The sequence below is a fragment of the Mytilus edulis genome, chromosome 11 (genome assembly GCF_963676685.1).
Source record: "Mytilus edulis chromosome 11, xbMytEdul2.2, whole genome shotgun sequence".
NCBI classification, from domain to species: domain Eukaryota; kingdom Metazoa; phylum Mollusca; class Bivalvia; order Mytilida; family Mytilidae; genus Mytilus; species Mytilus edulis.
Window position 1 is genome coordinate 1,406,203 of NC_092354.1, and position 22,806 is coordinate 1,429,008.

General features: G+C 32.8%; 2 protein-coding genes and 1 long non-coding RNA gene across 6 annotated transcripts in view; 1 reads left to right on the forward strand and 2 right to left on the reverse strand.

The window, feature by feature from the left end:
• The window catches only part of LOC139493888 (uncharacterized), a 326,295-nt gene that overhangs the window by 143,419 nt on the left and 160,070 nt on the right, over positions 1–22,806 (reverse strand). The window lies entirely within an intron of this gene.
• LOC139495037 (uncharacterized) overlaps positions 1–22,806 on the reverse strand; it is a 56,747-nt gene that overhangs the window by 16,105 nt on the left and 17,836 nt on the right. The window lies entirely within an intron of this gene.
• On the forward strand, positions 2,445–20,853 carry LOC139495035 (uncharacterized). 4 transcript variants are annotated; one of them, XM_071283188.1, is made up of 8 exons: positions 2,445–4,844; positions 13,171–13,646; positions 14,202–14,255; positions 18,001–18,054; positions 18,649–18,705; positions 19,046–19,149; positions 19,645–19,731; positions 20,183–20,853. In XM_071283188.1, exons 1-8 carry the CDS (start codon positions 4,762–4,764, stop codon positions 20,498–20,500), a joined length of 1,233 nt encoding a protein of 410 aa, XP_071139289.1. In that variant the 5' UTR covers positions 2,445–4,761; the 3' UTR covers positions 20,501–20,853. The 4 variants fall into 4 exon arrangements, with proteins under 4 accessions (XP_071139289.1, XP_071139288.1, XP_071139287.1 ...); XM_071283189.1 differs by lacking the exon at positions 2,445–4,844 and adding an exon at positions 12,441–12,562; XM_071283187.1 differs by lacking the exons at positions 14,202–14,255; positions 18,001–18,054; positions 18,649–18,705; ... (1 more) ...; positions 19,645–19,731; positions 20,183–20,853 and adding an exon at positions 9,254–12,562 and having other exon boundaries at positions 13,171–13,277.

The window sequence follows — 22,806 nt, forward strand, 5'->3', positions numbered from 1 at the left end:
CACCAAAAACTAGGGGTGATCTCAGGTGCTCCGGAAGGGTAAGCAGATCCTGCTCCACATGCGGCACCCGTCGTGTTGCTTATGTGATTACAAATCCGGTAAAAAGTCTAATTCGGTAGGTCAAATTCATGAAAGGGAAGGGGATTGGAGACGACGTAAGGAACATATCCGATATCATTTGTGAAACGGTTATTCTATAACGGTCAACCAACTAACAAAGTGCACAAAATCGTTCCGCATCTAACATCCCACGAAGAGGCTACCCATGATAACGGCAATAAGCCACCGAGTACTGAAATTCATCAAAACTACAAAAAGGCAAAGAGTCTACACAAAACAACATAAAAAGCTGAGTAACAAAACTACTACCAAAAAAGAAAAAAAAAGAAAGGGTAACAGATACTGCTCAACAGTTACATTCATCTCTCACAAAAAAAAACTGATAAGTTTTACCAGGATTTATTCTGAAAGTTTTATAGAACTGTTTTTGGGGGAGTAAAAGACAAATTAGACCGTTAGTGTTCTCGTTTGAATTGTTTTACATTGTCATGTCGCTAATTTCTTAGTCATTTTGGTCTCTTGTCAAGAGTTGTTTCCTTGGCAATCATACTAAATCTTTTACATATTTGCCCCAGTGTGTCATTCTAGTGCAATGTTTTGAAAAATATTCAAATCTCATATATCAATTTCCGTCATAAAATATGCGTTTTTTCGCTATTTATCCAGCAAAAATATAAAGATAATAATCATGGTGCGGTTGTGGTGACATCATATCGTAATAGGAGCGCAGCAACAGCACAGTGAGGTCGTATAATAGGATCGAATGGTCGCTCTAGCATACCATTATGGCTTTTCATGACCATAGGACAATTCTAGCACGCTTATGCCGTCCTCATCACGCTCATCTTACGACCTAACTACGTTTGTACTAAAACCATTTTGACTTAGTATCAGAGGCCCCACTTACTCTACCCCTACCACCACTCACACGAGTTCTGGTAGATTTTAGTGACATGCTCGGTTGTTTTTGAAAATTAGGAGGAATTGAACAGTATTTATACGGAACATGATGTTGACGTTATTGATGAAGGCGTAGTAAAATCACGATATGAACGTGGTAAGATCGTAGAATGATCGTGGTAAAATCGTACTATAATCGCAGAAGAAGCGTGGAAAATTGCGGTATGTGCATAAAGTTTTCTTCTTGTTGTCGGGTTTCTTATATTTGTATTAGAAGACAGATGCAATGCGGTATTGGATTTCCACATTGTTGAAGGCCATATGGTGATCTATAATTATTTAGTTCTGTGGCATTTGGTCTCTTGTGAAGAGTTATTTTATTGGCAATCACACCGCATTTTTTTAGTTAAACTGCAAATATATATTTGAATATATCCTCTGGTAAAGAGATTCTTTTTTTTTGGTTCGGCTCATCATCACATTCATGTTTAGTATAACTGTTCCAGACCATATGTTTATTTGGACCGTTCGCGTATGCATACTTGTACGGTCGGACCGTATGAGTATACGCGTATGATCCAGTACCAGCTGACCATATACATGTGATTTGATCATATGAGTTATATTTTAACAATTTATCACAATCTTTATTTTTTAGTTTTACAAATTGTTATTATTACAATCAGATAGATAAACTGAACAAACGAACAATTGAATTCAAACATTTGTTTAATTGTATATCTGAATTCTATGTTGGTACACTCGCTTATGGTGACTGACACTTGCTATAAAAGTAACGTAATAGTTTTTACATTAAAAAATGTACATGTTTGCAGTTCATGCATGTTCCTTTGCATTTGCATTTATTTGTAAAGTTGCTAAACATTCTAAAACAACTATCCTTCCATAGTATGTCTACTTCAGATATCTTCAATGTCAGTGATCATAATTCAATTAATGTATAAATGATTTATTCTTATGTTGTACTGTTATACCACTGTCCCAGGTTAGGGGGAGGGTTGGGATCCCGCTAACATGTTTAACCCCGCCACATTATTTATGTATGTGCCTGTCCCAAGTCAGGAGCCTGTAATTCAGTGGTTGTCGTTTGTTTATGTGTTACATATTTGTTTTTTGCTCGTTTTTTTTACATAAATAAGGCCGTTAGTTTTCTCGCTTGAATTGTTTTACATTGTCTTATCTGGGCCTTTTATAGCTGACTATAAGCGGTATGGGCTTTGCTCATTGTTGAAGGCCGTACGGTGACCTATAATTGATAATGTTTGTGTCATTTTGGTCTTTTGTGGATAGTTGTCTCATTGGCAGTCATACCATATCCTCTCTTTTATAAATACAAGAGATTAATAGAGTTTATTACGAGATTTTTTTTAATTAGTAAGAATGTGCAGTTTTTATTTCAATTACAATTGAAGTTTTTTTATACTAATTTGAGATTTAAGTTTTGTTGATCTGTAATATAGGGTTATTGCATGAATATTGGGGAATATTGTCCCGAGTAGAATTTTATATTGCACGAGCTTGCGAGTGCAATATATGTTCTACGAGGGACAATATTTCCCAATATTCATGCAATAACCCTTTTATTGTATAGCAATATAATATTTGAAAGTAAAAATTGGTTTAAACTAAGATTTAAACGTTGATGACGTCATGAATTTCGAAGATTTATTGCACTAGTGCAATAATAGAATTTATTGCACGCTAACTTTTGGTTACGTTCTGCGGGAAATATTATATTGCTATACAATAATATGTATTTGTATCTAATACACTTGACCAACTTTTTAATATTAATCAGAACGTACGCGTACGGTCCGACCGTATGAGTATTTTGAAAAAGTACGCCGACGGTCCAAATACGCATACGGTCCATAGCCTTGTATGTGTTGCTACTTGGTATGTACTAGTATAAATATTAAGCGAGGACTAATATGAAGGAGTACTCGAATTTTGATGACTTTAATACTAGTATACTGTTTTCTCTGTAATCATTCTAACGTTCACCGTATTATCATTTCTGAGAACTTAGTATTTGACATAATTATTTGAAGAAAATATGAATGTAAATACGCAGCCCATTCAATATATGTGTTACCTGGTATAGAAAAATTGCAAGTTAATAAAAACCCATGCAAATAATCTTCGACAGATCCTCAGATAAAAGTTTTTGGTCGAGGTAGTTTTTGATGAAATTGAAGTCCAATCAACCTGAAACTATGTACACATGTACATGTTCCTTATGATATGATCTTTCTTATATCATTGTCAAATTGAAGTGCAATTTTACGGTCCACTGAACATAGAAAATGATAATGCAAGTCGGGCATCCGTGTACTGGTGACACATTCTTGTTTCTGATAAAAATTAATATACACTTACTATGTCCCGTTGTCAAGAACAGTAGAGACGCTTTTCACCTTGATGATAGGTTACACAACACTGTTCAAGAATACGTCGTTGTCTAGTCAACTTATTTAAAACTTTTTATTAACTAGACGATCTATTAACATGTCAATAGAACTTAGTTCATGACTTCTGAATAAAACTATGTTATTGCGATCCATTGTCTAATCCGTTTAATTGAAATATCCCCAAACCTATCAAATAAAACCATATTGATTGATTGATTGCTTAACGTCTAGTGGCAAATAGTTTATGCATATATGATATATAATGTGTTGATATTTATTTTAAATAATGTCAATGGATGGCTACAGTTTCATTGAATCTTCCTCAGAACGTTTGTAGGATGCACCTTCAGGTTTTCAAGATCGTCTGTTTACTATTCTACATGTATCAACATCCTCAAATCATGTATACATGCAAGCTGATTACCCACATCTATTTTAAACTAAATTGAATTTCATTGATTGTTGAAATTTTTAAATGTATTTATTCAAATGGACATAGTATAGCATGTATAGGATGAAGCCATAACAATGTTATCACACATTGATAATCCAAAATAGTAATACACAAGATTGTATAGATCGAGCACAAATTACAATTTCAAATTTATTGAAACTTTTGACATTGAATATTGTTTAGACAAACGCATTCTAATATTTATACAAAACTATATTATCATGAGATAGGAGACTGAAATACCAGACACTAAACCATATTACAAAAGATTAGTTAATGACCAGTTTTTTTCTCACATTTTTTGTCCTTCGGTTTACATATAGTTGTCCCATTGCCTATCGTACCCCATCTCCTTATTTCTAATTATGTTTTATACAAATTAAAATGTTCCCTAATAAATCAAATAAAGTTAAATAATTTGTCATTAATTAGACGAGTATGCTTATTGTACAATTTCATTTGCTGTGGCTATATGTAATACATGATAGGTATTCTAGCAATAATAAATACTGAAATTGTTCAGTTTTCTCAGTTCAATAACTTATTTACCCGACATGATTTCACGTTTTACAATAAAGTAATTGTATATAAATATATTTCAAATCATGGTCAGCGGAAACATAAATTACCAAAGGAATTCGTCGTTTAGTCATTCGAATACGTTGGCGAGAACAAAATTATGGGAATTTCAAAGTTCAAGCGGATGTCCAAGGTAAAGAATTGCTGAGATAAGCACTTTCCTTAAAAAAAAAGCTGAATTTGCAAATAAAAAAAGAACATATATAACCTTCCGACAAATGAGCTGCCCCTCCTAACTTTATATATATATATATTGAAGTATAAAAGGTACACAGTTGAATAATTTGCTATATTTCTCTCATCGATTTATTGCGTGAATACAACACAAACAGAACAATGGATACCACTGAACAAGACATAATTGAAGATCCTTCATTTGAGGAAGAAATGACAGAAACAGAAGAATCAGACATCATACAGTAAGTAAAATTTTTTTTTTTATGTATTCGTTTCCTTAACATTAATGTATTGTCCATTTTGCATGATACGGACGCAACAGCTCAACTAACCATATGGGCTAGGAACTGTTCGTCGAAGCTGTTCTATAATCTGTCATGTGATATGTCCTACGACTTATATTAGGAATAAATTAGGATAATAATAGGACTAAAGCATCGGTCACACCTTACCGGATAAGACGAACGGACGCCTAACTTGTCCGTTGACAAAATTGTTATCAGTTGGGCGTCCGTTGATGTACTGACAAACTAAAACGGACGCCTAACGAATGCATAACGGACATGCAACGGATATATACAACGGACGAGAAACGGAGACGTAACGGACAGAACGGATGTCGAACGTACATCCAACGGACGAGTACCGCATAAAACGGATAAACAAGATATACGAAAAAATTAAAGGCGACAATTATAATACATGTAAATCGCATTAATATTTAAAATGTTCTATGTAACTGGTTTTGGTTGGTCTTCAAAATGCCGCTCAAGGGCAGTGTCTGACCTGAATAACTGCTGCTTGATTGTGAAGATGGGCCCTTACTCTAAGATCGATTTTGTCCGAGAGCACAATTATTTCGTAGTGCATTTCTTTTAGAACATAAATGAAAACTAAAAAAATCCCACCTGCGCTTTGTCAAAGAAACTTTTACAGTGTGGTGTACCACTTTTGGGACAAGTTATATCAAAAGTATAGAAAACTTCATCGGGTCTAACTCAAAATATGGACAATTTTATGTTTAGGGCGTCTTGAAATCTTTTTTGACAGCTTCCGAAGTGCTAATTTTCAACATGTTTCAGCTGGACCAAATTACTCCTTTCCTTTAAAATTCTAGACCAAATTTTTTTAAAGTGTAATTTCACCCCCTTACTTGCAATTTGAGGCATTAAACATGGAGAAATAAATTTGACTTTTCCCAAACAGTGTAAATTATGTATGTAATAATTGTTGATTTTTTTTTTTGTCGATTCGTCCATATCTAAGTATTTTTCTTTTCTGTTGATGCATATGATGGAACGATTTCCTATCGAATGAACTAGATTTAGAGCCCGACGTCCGTGAACTTATTACTCTTAGAACTTCTATTAATTTGGAAACCACGTAAAAGGCTCCTGGGCTGATATTGAACCTGATAATACATGCGATATGAGAAATGCCATGTAATAAGCTGATAATATTTGTTGTATACATAGACAGTTGTTATTTGACATATAATATCAGTCGTGTTAAGTAATTCAATTTCGATATATTTTCAAAGGGAATGAAAGTATTACATACATGTACTACATTACTATATGTGTCGGTAGAATTTTATCATTCCCTTTGAAAATATATCGAAATTGAATTACTTAACACTACTGATATTATATGTCAAATAACTACTGTCTGTGTATACAACAAATATTATCAGATTATAACATGGCATTTTATTATCTGCAAAAATGAAAGCTCAATAAAGATAGTTTCTCAAGCTAAACATGCACTTTGTATCGATTTGACAATATTTCAGCCATGACATAATTATTTAAGTACGGTCATGACTTCTATTAAGGGAGTGGCTATGTTACCGGCTATGATTAAAAATTAAAATTCAAGCCGGCAAAATAGCATATGTGTCTATAGGAATGGCCCTTTTACCGGCACCAGCAAACCATTGAATTTGTTGCCGACGCTGGAAAGAAATAAAATACGCTATTTTGATGGCATTAGGTAAGGGAAGCCAAGTTAAAAAAAACCTACTTTGTTTTCACATATGCTGGACTTTATTTCAAAAGCAAAATTTACAACATTCAGTTAAAAAATCTGAAATTTTAATATTATGCATACATACAGCATTAGATTGACTGAATTCAAATTCAAATTTAAATAAGATGTCATTGCATTAAATGGATGCTCAATATTTTTGTTTTGTTTAAAATTCTCTATAGTTATTTAAACTTTGGCTTATAAATGATTTTTAACAGTGATGTCTCAAGTATTGTTAGCTGATTTCTGATATATTTAACTACGGTACATGTATGTCAATATTATTTGATTCTTTTATCTTGACAGTGAACATTTTCATAGTACTTTTAAAAGTTAATGATATCGAATTCACTTGGAAACGGCAAAATAACAAATTCACTTTATATACAAATATTAAAGATATGAACATAATTACAAAAAAATAGATGAAACTTTTATTGCAAAATCTAACGCCGAAATCACAGAGAGTATTAACAATTTATGGAGATCTGGTTGTGAAAAAGAAGAAATTATCATCATTTAATATCACATACATAATCTCCATATTGTCAGTGCCATCATATTTTGTTATTTAATACATATATTATTGCTGGTGCCGACAAAATAGCCATTTCTAAAGAAATATGCAATTTACCGGCTTAAATAAAGATATCTGGGTTTTTTTTAAGTTGCAATCTTAACTTATTAAAAATCGAAGGCTTTATTCGTAGATATCTGCAACCAACCATCTAGATACATGTATAAGAAGATGTGGTATGAGTGTCAATGATACAACTCTCCATTCAAATCACAATTTGTTAAAGTAAACCGTTATAGGTCAAAATACACTCGTCAGACTTTAACACGTACCCTTTGCTCACACCGAAAAGCCTTGTTAAGTTGAGAAAACATAAAAAATATTGTTAGTACATTAACATAGGAACGATGTAAGGAAAACTGCATGGTTTGGACATTGAATGTATGGATAATATCCTTAAATATTACAAACAGGATCATTGTGGACCTCGACACGAGATGATTCTTTTAAATTTCATGGAAAAAATAATAAACCAAATGATCACTTTATTGAAATTTTGCGGTCACTCGATGTTTTTCATAAGATATTGTGACAATGTATTTGATTTGAATTTATTTACACTATAAAACAATGTCCACTACCAGTGGTAAACAACTTTATATAATTCATTATAAGCATACAAAACGAAATAATAACAATTAAGGAATCTGTAATGTACGTGTGTTGATGCCATAACTATGTCAGCTGTTGTTTGAATTCACATTAGTATCGTTTACCACTGCTGATAATAACCTTGTCCTTGAACTTATCTAGCAGGTGTGAGACATCTGGCACATTTACTGCACTATTTATGCAATTGAATCGTTATGCAGTTAAGTTTTTCAAGGTCATCTTGCTGGCATATAGCTGTATCATTTACACACCGTGATTAATAAGTTCGTGGGTAATTTGTTGGTATGCGATAAACTAGTTTTGGTATTAGATGCACCCACAAAATGTAGTATGACGTAAGCCTAATTTCATGCACTAATTTACACAATAGCAAAATGAATTCGTTGTTCAATATTTAAATAAAATAGCAAAACTGTTTATCTTTATATGAAACTTTTTCTTGTTTATATACACATTAGTTGTTTATAGTTAACATTTGGCGATATCGTTGAATATACTTAAGATTCGTGTTATATGCAGGAATCATTTAAGGTACAAGTACTTGATGGTTACAAGAGCGCAATTATTTGTTTACATTTTCGAGGCAAGTTTTTTTTATTATAAATACCCAAGATGGTATTCATAATAGAATCCGATACGGCATCTGATTGGATGATACAGGATTATAATGACATTTAATCGAAAAGGTTTAAAAAATGCGCCGAAAATATTATTCTCATTTTACAAAGTATAGAAAATATCTACCATTTCTGCACGTCGGAGTCATTAAAAATATGCATTTTTTCATTAAGCGTGGCAACTGCTTCCATTTACTTAAACTAATCAGAACTCAAATCAATATTACTTTATAGTATACAGCATTTATTGTTTTAATCTAAAGAAATGGTAAAAAAGGGGGATGGGGTAGGGGACATTGCTCTCTCTTATTATGTTTTACCTTCAAGAATAAAAGTCATTGATATATGGCTTCAATTGAATTTCTTATAAAAAGATCCAGTAGTTATAATTTCCTTGAAGTTTACTTTCAATGGAGTCCTCAAATTATTTTGCACGATTTATTTATTTTAACTGTATGGAGATTTTTTAGACACAGAGAATAAGAGAAAGAGTTGTCCAATGTAAAACGCCCAAACAATCTGATAAAGTTTTGTATTAAGAAATGTGTTTTAAAGCAATCACATGATTTGGCTGTCGATATTGAACATGTTCGCATGCATAAACGGATAGCCGTAAAAAAGAGTTTTGAACTATTCTGCCAATAGGCACTCAGAGTACAAGGTATTTATCAATCAACAGGTCACTATAGATTCGATCAAACAGAATATATAAAGAGCAACATATGACAAAAATTTCGGAACGTACTTTTTGGGGTCTAAGTGACAACAAAAAATGTATAGATATATATATTTTAGTAAGGACACATTTGCATTATAGGACAGCTACAAAAGTAGATGGACATTCTGAAAAACTTCTTGGAATGTGCAGAATTTGTGGAACCAATGACCTCCAGCATGGCACTAAGCGAAAGGACTTTTTTCGCACGGAGATGATGGAGTTGTTTCAAATAGATATATCCTTGGACGATCCTCATGTCCACCCCGATGCAATATGCAGATACCATGAAAAAATGCTCCTAAGATTTGCCAAATCCCAAACAGAGAGGACTGTATTCAGGACCAGCGTTGAGCCTGTTAAGTTTACTCCCCATTTAGTCGAAGGTAATTGTTCGATTTGCTCGCCAATTAACAAAAGAAAGAGAAAACGCAGAGGAACTTTAAAATCTTTAGTTAAAGAATATTCATGTACAGAAGAAGTTGCAGACAATCATAGTCAGCATATATCGTCAGTACACGCACCATTGCAACTACAGCTTAATGATAATAACATTGAACCAATACATGTAGCTCATACTAAGTCAGATCAAGTACTCATTCTACCCTATGCAAATGAAATAACTTTATCTGTACACGCAGAAGAAACTGCTGAAACAGCACAGGATGTTATCAAGTCTTTTAACAGATTAAACCAGGAGGAAAAATCTAATTTCATCAGTAAATTTCCAAAGGTATTATCTGAATTTGAGTTAACAAAATTGACTTATGAAATTGGTAAAAACCAAAATGAATACATATTGAAAGACTGTGACTGCATTTCAAAACATTATACATCAAGAGAAATATTACAGGCTTTGAGTCCGGTAGAGTGGTTATCCAAAAGAAACAAAGTTTTATTTAACTTCATGACTGGATTGGCCGGAAATAGTTTTGACTTCATTGACCAAATAAACTCAACCGATGCATTTCTATACTGTCGAGCAATGGAATACCTATATAACTTGAGAAATAGAAAGCTAGTTGCTCCTTTTGCCTTTTTGGTATCTCTAGATATGTATACAAAAACTAGCAGCCGTGTAGCTATAGATGCCCTTGGTAAGAGTAGCCCTGGTGGAAGCTACAAAACATTAAAGCATTGGCTTTCTACATATGCTGAAACAGTCCCAAAATGTCCGGATGGTACACTCATAACAGGTTTTGACAATGAACAAGTGGTAGGTTACAAAAGAGGATTAGGTGAAGGTTCAAAATCCCTCACTTCTGTCATAACAACTATTGTTAATACAACAATGCACGATAAAGAAAACTCCAACGTACAACTTAACGAGAACTTCAAACCTAAAAATTGGTTTTCAGTCAATCACTTCATTGAAAAGTTAAAAAATGCTAGTTCCAATGAAACGAATTCAGAAAGGGTAAAAAGGATCAAGACAGACAAAGAGTACTTTATCAAAGAGGTTTCACAAATTAGAGACAGCAGTCTTCCTCTATTTACCACACTTGAGAAAATTCATTATGACCAAATGTACTTTTTTCTCTCTAAAGCCATTAAAGATGTACTGAACGAACAAGAAAACGCAAACGATGAAATCATTGATTACGTAGACAAGCAAGCACACCAAGAGAGTAGACAGAAAAACATCATTGTTTGCACTAGATGTGGGACAGAAAATCCAAAAAGAAAGCAGATTTGCGAAAATTGCCAAGAAAGAGAAGGCATCAAAGAAGCCAAACAAGCACAACAAAGAACCAAAAAGTGTGACGATGTAAGTAAAAGTGTTGGCTCAAAAGAAATTTCTCTAAATACACCGCTCGAAACCGCAACTGCTATTTCGGGACACCAAAGATTTGAGCACGTGCCATCTAATCATAAAGAATCAACCAAACTTATGATGGGTAGACCGGTTTTTTTAAACCCGAATAGTAACGAGGCCGTTGCGTTGATACTACGAAGCATAGGCATAAGCTCTGGCATCAAACGATATGAGGGTAACAATAGACATTGGACTTTTGTTTGTTGTGACGGTAGACCTCATAGTTTGTATCAAAAACTTTTAACAGAAAGTGTTATTTGCTCTTACTGTAACCAAGCATTTTTAAACAGAAAGGCATACAAGGATCATCATAAATTGAAACACCAAGGCAAAAGCTCAACATTTTCCTTAGAATTTGATTGGCTTTATATGCGAATTGGATTGGGACACTTCGAGATGAATGTCATCAAGTCCTTTTTTGAACTTAACTGGACGCCATTCTTGGAGAAGATGTGCGAGATCATGCAGTTTACCTCCGATAATGCAAAAAACTTTGCAAAAACATGTAAAGACCATCATGTCGCCTGGCAGCTTCTGTTAGTATTTCACACTACCTCTTTAAAGGAAATGGTAGTGCCATTTGTAAGATACATGATGAAACAAGGAGAAATGCCGACACCAGATAAATATCTCTTATTTTATAAGGAATTCATGTCGTCAAATCCGAGATGGGCATATTTACATTTGCAGGTTTTCAGATTTTCACAGGCAATTATAAATTTAAGAATGGGTGTCAGACGAAATAACAGCTGTCTGGTTCAAAGCGCAAAATTTCATCTTAAAGAACTTTTCTATGGTCGCTCTCATCCCCATTATCGCGACATTGAACTGTTTGATACTTTGCAATATCACTTTATGCCTGACGAAGTAAAGAATATTTGGGACAACAACACAGCATTTACGGTTAGCGGACACAATTCCAAAGGACAAGATCTAGATTTCTTACTGGAAGAAAAAAATAGAGCTGTAAAGCAGTTTATCCCTAGTGGCTCTATACCATCCAATGAAACATGGGATGCTATTTGCTGTAATTTGCAATACATAGAAGATCTTCAAAATTTGGTGTCCTCGTGGGTAGGGACACACAGATCAAACAACTATCAGACAAAGCATGTCGATATAGAATTTGCTGTAAACTCCTTCCGGCAAACTTTGAGAACATATCTTAAACCTGAAAATGAAACCTTTTGTGGTTTAAGTGGATCCAAACTGCACCCTGGGTTACTAAAATTTCTGGAAACATCGACTTTAAAACGAATGGATCACATCAACACTGAGGTTTTGAACGAAGAGCCCAATTTAATAGTTAATCAAAACGAACCAGTTTACGTGTCTGATGAAGAAATTGCAAGTCACATGAACAAATTATCAAAGATTGACATAATAAGAAAAACAGAACATTTGATTCATGATGAATTGAAGGACAATATTTTACGATCTCATTATGAGAATGTTCTTCACAGTATTGACGGAGGGCAGTTAAAAAAAGATGTATACCTCACATTATACTATGAAATTAAAGATGTAATCCAAAGTGAATGTAATATTGGGGAAGATGAGTCAGTCGATTTCGGCACTTTATTATGACATTCAAGGTGAGATTAGTACCGAAGCATTAATTGATCCTTGTCAGATTGTATCGCTCAATATTGTTTTCATTTTCGTTTTTACAATGATGAATGTATTTTTGTAATCGAATTTATCGTCCAATACTTTTAGAATTAGATCATTTGAAAGTTTAATGATTTGATCAAACTATAGAAAAATCACAGAAGTTGTATATCTTTTACATCAGTGTAAGATGGTACATGAAAATTGATTGACAATACGGAGTTTATTTAAGAATAAATTATAAACTAAATTGTATCTACATGTAATCGGCTACATTTCAGTTATAGATATTTTCAATCTAGAACTAACATGTAAGTATGAAATTCCTTGTTTGTATACGATAAATTAATTTACAAATATAATTTGTATATAGACAAAAGGATTTTAATGTGTATGATGCTATTGTCATTTCAAACATTTTTCTAAAAATGTTACCATATTCCTTCCCATATTGTATCGCTTAATTAATGAGATGGATATTGGAGAGGGGGTCAGTTGGTCAGTGATTGAAATGTATTCTATATGTAGGGCATACTAATCAAAATAGAATATTTTATTGATAACCTTACATATTCCATCGTTTATTTTTCAGAATGAAATGTGACCAATCACGTAAATATAAAATCGGTGAAAAAAAGATATATAAATCAGAAGAAAAAGAGTACTTGGCAAATTTGTCGAATGATCGTCGTATAAAATGTGAAGTTATTAAACAAATTAAATGTCAACTAACAAGGTTAAAAAGGCTGAAGGCTGATCCGGTTACAGCAGTATTTGTGATTAAAGATGTCAAGAAAAACAGAAAGACTAGACCGAAATATCTCGGGTTAGGAGAGCTCTTCGACAAAGTAAAAAAAGGAGAACCAGCTCTCAGCAGCGATGAGTTAAAGAAAGTAAACGGTATAGACATGTTATTCCCAACACATGAAGATATTATTGAAAACGTTACTTTGGTAACTCCCAGCAAATTAAACATTGGACCCGGACATTCCAAGCAACTAGCTGAAAGTCAAAAGAAAATGCTAGAACAGACGGCAACTGTCCCCTCCAATGACACTTTATCAATTGGTTAGTATACTTTTAAAAGAAGGTCTACAGCGTATATGTATCAACAAACAGAAAAAAAATAATCTAGAGACTACGTCAAAATAAGATTATATTTGATATAATACTGCATGATAAACTTTAGTTGTGATTTCGATATGAATACTTCATTTACTGTTGATTTAAAAAAAAAAAAGACCTGTCTGTATATATATATACGAGTCTAAATTGAAAACTACGTTCAAACCTATGATTGCGTTGGACAAAAACCGCAATTTTTATACGTGTGCATGTAAAACAAATTTCGTTGTAGAAGGGTCTAAGAACAGCACAAACAACATTTTCCAAAAGACCAAAAAAGTGAAAAAGTATATTAAAAAAACCGAATTTGATTAACAGGTCGAACAACTGATGTTCTTTAACCCTGCTGACTGCCATTGGCGATTGCCAAATAAAATTGATCACAAGATGTATCAACATGGGATCTTAATATAAATTTAATACAAACAGAAAAAAATGTAACTTGTGGCCACGATATATATATATTTATATTAACAATTATTTACTTATCCTTTTCAGACATTGACTCCCCAATTCCAAAAAAGAAACAGACCAAAGCAAGCAAAGAAAAAGGTAAATAATTATTCAAAATATTTTTATAGATGCATGTTTCAAATGCATTTTCTAAATATATCTGTCGACGCTAGTGACGTATAAATGTTTTGTTAAATTGATACCAATGGTTTGTTCTGTAAAATGAAAAAAAAACAATCTCTTTCTCAATCCTTATGTCACAACAGAAGTCTTATCATGTATTATTATTATGAATTGTAAAAAAAATCTGTTAAATTTGATCACTTCGGTTTTTCATAATTGACTAGAACACACCCGCGAAATCGCGGGCATTCAGAGCGTAGTAGTATGTAAAGTGTTGTTGGGAATGACTGGAGAATTTCAGCAAAAGTATCATAAGTCATAGGTTATTGGGGACAGGAAATGTTTTTTTTACCCTCCACCTTTATTTCCAAAGTTCCGAATATTTGTTTTTTGTTTACCCTCCACCTTTATTTCCAAAGTTCCCAATTTTTGGTTTTCTATCAATTTCAATATGAACATACATTTAGTATGTTATGAACATTTAAGGAGCCTGTAATTCAGTGGTTGTCCTTTAACATGGCTATGGAGTAAGTATGGTATAATTTTGTTTTTTGCTTATTTTGTGATTTTGAACACCAAGAAAAACTGCAATATGCGGACGGAAATTTCGAAATTTGTAGTTTCTATCATCTTATACACATTTACAGTATCTCAAGGTCATGGGTAGATATTCAAGGACACTGATTTGATTCTGAAATTGTATAACTATAATTATGTTTTTGGAATAGATACCATCAATAGTTAATGTATAGCTAGAATAACAGAAATGTGTACAGCGTGTAAATAGTGCAACGATAATACATGTATGTTCGAAACAAACGGCTTTTATATTGGAACTTAAATCAACCATGCTTGATTTCAATGTTACTTATATTCCCAATTTAGATTTTGGAGAAAATATAATTTGGTAATATAAGTTACATTCAAATCAAGCAGAAAATATAATTTGGTATTAATAAGTAGCCGTTGGTTGTAGAAACGTTTGGAAATTATGTTTCCGGGGAATAACTTAAGTTTCCTTTGACTGATTCAAACAAAACTTGTTAAAATTACAGATACAGAGAAAGGGAGGCTTCTAATGATTCTGGTGTCATTTATTCAAAGTTCAAGGTCTTATACAAAAAGTAGTAACTTTTGGAAAAGTTTATTTTTTTTAAATACATTTTATAGCAACATTATTTGCCATGAGTAACCTAACAGACTGATGGGCAACGTCAAGAAACCCCTGTCCAAATGTTTTGATTGGATGCCCCAAAATGAATGTTTCTATATATTTTTGCTTTTCTAGGGGAAGCATTGGTAACATTTTGGTTCCTATATACCTAATTTTGAATCCGCCGGACCAGAATAAGTCGTCCTTGTTTCACGTTTTATGAGTATTTAATAATAATTTTAAAAAACGGAAAAACTTGCTTTCGCTTGTTATTACATAGTTTTGACTTATAATATCAAGACATTTAGTGTAATATTTGAGATTCTAATATGACGTGCTTCTTTCGCTTTGTAAACAACACCGTGATAAAATTCTCGATATATCTATACTTAGCGCAGACTCCAAGATGTACACAAATGGCTGTTTAAATATGCCTCCCACGTAAATCCACATGTATCGTAACCTATGTGTAAACGGTAGTGGATTTCGCTGTGTTAACAATTACAATTGAATAAAACCCTACAGAACATTTATTCTGATTCTGATGCATAAGAAAAAGAATTTACACATTAGAGAACGGAAAAATGGACAAAAACAAAATAAATTAAAATTCCGCGAAATTCCAGTAATGATTTTTGCGCATTAACGTCATTTCAAAACATGACGTCATTCGAATGAAAACGTCAAAGCTGAAGGTTTTTCTATTGCATTTCCCTTCTAAACTCGGATACAATTGCATCAAAATAAAGTATTGAGGTAGGTGTTGCTTGTTTTCTGTTCTATTGCATTATTCGCACATTTACTGATTTCAGCAAGTCAACATGGCGGCTCCTTGGTTACAGTGAATTTGACGGAAGCTTACGATAAAAAATGTAAATTTAAAATTGCAAATGTTGGGTTAACTGAAAAGTAAAAAAAGTAATCACATTTTTTTCTAGCGGTTAGTTAAGAAATCATTCATGCAGGTTTATAAGATTTGTTTTACATTTATCGAACAGTGGGTAAAATAGAACAGCCACACACACGGTGTACCCATCATCAGTTTTTTAATGATCGTATTTGTCCTATTAGAATCGAAATAATTCATGGAAGCCATAGATTTGTTTTAAATTTACACATGGCCTGGGCCGTGATATTCGTTAATTTTATCCCTCGCTAACGCTCAGGATAAAATTCGAATATCACGGCCCAGGCCATGTGTAAATTTCCAACAAATCTATGGCTTCCATGAATTATTTCTTAAATAACATGCTTTTATTATGATATAAAAGTGTTGATAATGCGCACATTTTAGCCTGAAGCGTACAATGTGTGCGGTCAACGCTTTGTCGCCCTATTTTAAAAAGCACTAGAACACACCCGCGAAATCGCGGGCATTCAGAGCGTAGTAGTATGTAAAGTGTTGTTGGGAATGACTGGAGAATTTCAGCAAAAGTATCATAAGTCATAGGTTATTGGGGACAGGAAATAATTTTTTTTTACCCTCCACCTTTATTTCCAAAGTTCCCAATATTTGGGTTTTTTTTACCCTCCACCTTTATTTCCAAAGTTCCCAATTTTTGGTTTTCTATCAATTTCAATATGAACATACATTTAGTATGTTATGAACAGTTAAGGAGCCTGTAATTCAGTGGTTGTCGTTTGTTTATGTGTTACACATTTGTTTTTCGTTCATTTTTTGTACATAAATAAGGCCGCTAGTTTTCTCGTTTGCATTGTTTTACATTGTCATTTCGGGGCCTTTTGAAGCTGAGTATGCGGTATGGGCTTTGCTCTTTGTTGAAGGCCGTACGGTGACCTATAGTTTTTGGTCTCTTGTGAAGAGTTGTCTCAACATGGCAATCATACCTCATCTTCTTTTTTTGTAATCAATGAATTTTGTAAAAGATTTAATGACTGTATCAAAAGTTCACATGAATAATTTTAGCGCTTATCTGTATATTATGAACATTCATTACTATATAAATAAGCGTATTTACTTTCAATTCTAAGTTTACTAATCGATCTATGGTGATCATTGATATAGTATACAGACCCTCTCTATTTTATAAACTCTGTGACCGCCGTGGATAGTAAACTTGAAAATGATAGGAGATAAAATTCTGAAAATACACTTTATTCGTAGTATATGTATGTTCAAAGTATACAGAAAAACGCAAACCGGAAGTCTAATCTGACTTAAAATTTCGTACAATGACGGGACAATATCCGGATGCCTTTTTTCCCGTTTTTCTCCTAAAATAACTCAATCTGAATAATCATATGAATGGATGACAAATGCGACTATGCACTGTACCCATAGGACACAGAGGCGTGTTGATTAATTTATTGTGGAAAGAAGAGAAGCGACACCAAAAATGAGGTCTTCTCGTTTAATAGTATAGATGTGATTTATGGCACTTTTTATTTTTCAAACTTCTTAACACTTAAAGTGACCAACATGTTGTTATATATTAATACTATGTCTACAGTATTTGGCATGATATCGCGGCCTGTAAAGTTGGTTTGCTGAGAAAAAAAGGAAAGTTGGTCAGTGAATAATATTCGATATTTTTTTGTATTTTTAAGGTACTAAATCACCATCCGTAAAGAACAAACAGAAGAAAACAATTGAAAAAACAGGTATTTAATTCTTATTAAATTAATTTTGTTTTTAAATTGAATGACATAATATTTAAATCATAATACATCTTATCGCAATTTCTCCGCCATTACAAGACATCGTAAACAAAGGTTCCCATAAAATATTGACGTCACAACAAAAAACATTTGCTGTCACATTGGAAAAGTGATTGTTAAATGATTTCAATAGTTCCTGTGTCATAAAACATTACTTGGTGCTCGGATTACAAAATGTGTGCTCAAAACACTAAGTCTAGTACTTTAGTTGGTTGATATATGAGTATGAGTGCGATAATTCTGCTCGAAAATGTTATGATTGTAAGAACTGGAGCGTCAGCAGAAAAGAACGTCGTTTTCTATGCAAGAATAAACCGCCATGTTTATTCACATTCATATCGTTATTTGCCAAAAAGGTTTATCACTCAATCCTTTGGTTTTTTTTTATTTGTGCAAATTATCAAGAAAATAATAGGTTTAACATAAACCCTGACAGAAAAGTGAAACATGATTGTTTAAACTTTTGGATTAGGAGATTTTTAAAGATTATTGCTTACCTTGTTTTTTTCATAACTATTCTACAATTTGAATTCATAGGAGTAAAAGGTAGTTCGAAAGGAAAGAGCAGAAAAGATAAGTTGCCTCAGATGTCGGGTAAGCCTTACAATATGACTACACTATGAAATCTTCATTTGTTACTTAAGTTTGATATTTTGTTTTGAGTTTGATATTTTGACTTATTTACATTACAAATATCGTAGAGTCACAGTTAAGGAAAGGAATATACAGTATGATGCGGGGTTAAACTATTTTTCTGGCGCCAAACCCTCCCCTAACCTTAGACAGTAATGAACAGTTCAGTATAAAAACAAGCTTAATTCTTTAGTGTTTGTGTATGTTCTACAAGTAAGTTCACACAACCTGATATTTTTATTTTTAATAGACAATCAAATACCTTTAGGTAAAGTCATTATATTGTTTCTTGTGATTTTAGAAATTGAATTAATGGATGGTATTGAACCTTTACCAGAGCAGACAGAGGTAGAAGAAGTTGGAAATAAAGATGACTTTAGCGATGCCAGCCCAACTCGACCTCGAGTAAGCAATTACATTTTTTCTATACATAAAACTGCAATTACATGTTCGTACATTATAAAGTACAAATCACTACAAACATCAATATAACTATTATTTTTTGTGTTATTAAATTTTGCTGTTACAAAATGTTAGAAATTATAAAAAAAAAAATTAAGGGATGTATCTCCCTCATGCAGAGCTCTGATTCCTTTCACGATTTGGCTATACTTTTTGGACCTTTTGGATTATAGCTTTTCACCTTTTATATAGGCTTTGGGTTTAAAATATTTTGGCCACGAGCATCACTGAAGAGACATGTATTGTCGAAATTTGCATCCAGTGCAGGACAATTGGTACATTTAATGTTATTACTGTAATAATTTCAATTTGTATTAACGAAGCGACAGCTTACACAAAAGCGCTATCAGATCATAAACCATGGTGTTTTGACATAAATCAGACACACTTGCCTGTGTTAGATCCCTTAAATAGTATATGAATGTTATATTGTTTTAGATGTCAAGCTATGAACAAATGAGGATGGACAGTATAGAGAAAAACAGAAAATTTCTGAGTGGCTTGGCATTTCACCATATACCTCAGGTTTGTAAACATCAATAAATTGTCGTTTGAACTACCGAAAATCAGTGCTAGGAATTGTATTAAGCTTGTAGTGCGGTGAGAATGTTAAGCTAGCACCGTGGTCAAGGCCTTACTGTATCTTTGAATTTGGAAACAAGTGCGTATATTTCCTTGGTTTCCAAGATTTTGCTCTAAACAGCATGGCAAACATATCCAAAAAACGTTCATAATTAAAATTGCAACCCTTTGGTTAAAAAGTATGCAAATAGTTATTAGATTTTGTCATTTTGTCATGAACAGTTTTATTTTATAAAACTAATTTTTTATCATTAATTTAAACCATCCTTTATGTATATATAAGGCACCAGTTCGAATTCCGGAGAGGGAAGAACAAAAAATTTTCATCTAACATTGTTGGACTGATGTTTAGACGATGTATATAATCATCTCATATATTTATCCATATTTTCAGGAGTCACGCACGTTTGAATATATTGTTCAAGGTATATGGGTAATCGTGGCGTTTGAGCAGACCTGGTATCCCGGATTGGTCAAACAGATTGACAAGGAGAAGGAAAGTATAACAATAACGTTCATGCATCCGAGTGGCAAAAACAAGTTTAAATGGCCGGTTAAAGAAGACAGAATAGACGTTGAGAGGAAGTTTGTAATTTTTGTCTGTTTACCTCCTTATGCCTGCCCGGAAGGAGAAAACATGTATGTTCTACCTGGAACTGACTATATAAAAAATATATATATTGCATTTCAGAACAAATATTTTACTCAATAGATGGGGAGCTGCTCTGTTAAATATTAAGTACTAAATGTTGGCCCCATTGCTGTCAATTCTATCTCATTAAATGGCGTTTTTAATACACCATTATGGAAAAAAAAAACTGGCGTTGTCTAATTTGAGATCGATATCTACACGTGATTATTACGAAATAAAAACGACATGCTTAAACTTATTTTCCTTTATAAGACAGTCATTAGAACTGAGGACGGGAGACCTAAAACAATAATTTGAACTGATACATTTTGTTTTTAAGGTCTTTTTTAAAATGTTATTGTTTATTTTGATATATATGTAATTTTTGTCAAAGCTCATGTTGATGATTTTTATGGCAATAAAAGTATTTGATTTGATTTGATTAATTTATGTATCCACCAATGATCAAATCAGAATCAGATTAATAAAACATGTGGTTTCTGTCAACTAACACATTTTTATTGAAATGACAGTTTAATTTGTATTCATGGTATTTTCTTAGTGATGCAAATGATAATTCCAACATCATTTTGATGTGTTTCTCTGTCTTTGATGCAAGAGTGTATTCCGTAAGCAACTAACATTTTGCATTTACAGCTCATGAATTAGAAAAACCAAAATATGCCTTATTATTATAAAATTCTCACAAATGCCACCGTTAATGATATCATGTTTTGATAAATAAAATGTGAAGAAACTGTCAGAAATTCTCCAATTTTATAGTTTCAAATTGTTGGCCTTCAAAGAGCTATTACATGTACATGTACATGTGTACCGCCAATACGAACTATTACAATATAGAGGAAAAAATACGGTATATGGTATCAAAAAGAAGATGTGGTTTGAATGCCAATGAGACAACTCTCCAAAAGAGAACAAAATGACACAGAAATTAACAACTATAATAGGTCACCGTACGGCCTTCAGCAATTAGCAAAGCCAATACCAGATAGTCAGCTATAAAAGGCTCCGAAATGACAATGTAAAACAATTCAAACGAGAAAACTAACAGCCTTATTTATATGAAAAAAATGAACTAAAACAACTAGTATGTAACATATAAACAAACGTCAACCACTGAATTACAGGCTCTTGACTTGGGACAGTCACATAAATACATAATCTGACGGGGTTAAACATGTTAGCGTAATCCAACCCCCTCCTTACCTGGGACAGTGGTATAACAGTACAACATTAGAACGAACCACAAAAATCAGTTGATAAACGCTTAACTCATAAGATGGACAAAATACAAATGAGCATTATAAAAAGCGTTTTCATTAACCAAATGAGACCTGTTTATTTTCTGACAGATCGATTAATCGATAACTTTACTAATTGACCCTATTTTCTTGGTTGCTGCCTCCTTAAAGCCAAAAAACAAAATAATAACATTCACCATCTATATATATAACTGTAATCTAAATCTTAGTTATATATTCGTTCCCATAAAGACGTTGCATTGATTTGAATTATTACATTAATTACCTAAAAATATATACACTACATAGATACAATTTGTTTATATTTATTTTTCACATCTCTTAAGTGATAATTAAGGTTTGCATGCAGTTGTATTCCGAAAATTTGAGATATCCTTTAAATATTGAAGCGGCAGTGATGTAAGAGGTGTCGAATATGAATTAAAATTGAGTACACTATATAATAGACTTGCTACAATTCCCTTTCTATTATTTTTCTCTTACTAATTTATATGTTTACTGATAAGTGCTAGCCTACTGATTGCCCCTGCAGATGTCAGTATAATTGTAATCTCCTAGTTATAGCAGTAAAACTATTAAAGGGGCAACATTGAAAAAAAGAAGAAAAAACATTAGGAAGGGACATGTAGCAAGTCTAACTATATAATAAAATGTTCTTATCCAAATGATGTGGTTTTATTGCCAATTAGACAAATCTATACAAGCGATCAAATGATACAGCAGTTAACAACTATAACATTAAAACGCATATTAAAAACGTTAAAACACGCTGCACTTATTTACACCTGTCCTAAGCCAGGACAATATTGTTCGGTGGTTGTCGTTTGTTCGTTAATGAGGGACAGAAGATACCAAAGTCACAGTCAAACTAACAGATTGAAAATAAACTGACAACACCATGGCAAAAATATAACGACAAATAGACAAATAATAGTACAGAACACACAACATATATAGAAAACTTAAGACTAAGCAACACGAACCACACTAAAAACAGGGGTGATCTCAGGTATTCCGGAAGGGTAAGAAGATCCTGCTCCACATGTGACACCCGTTGTTGCTTATGTTATTACAAATCTGGTAAATAGTATAATTTGATAGGTC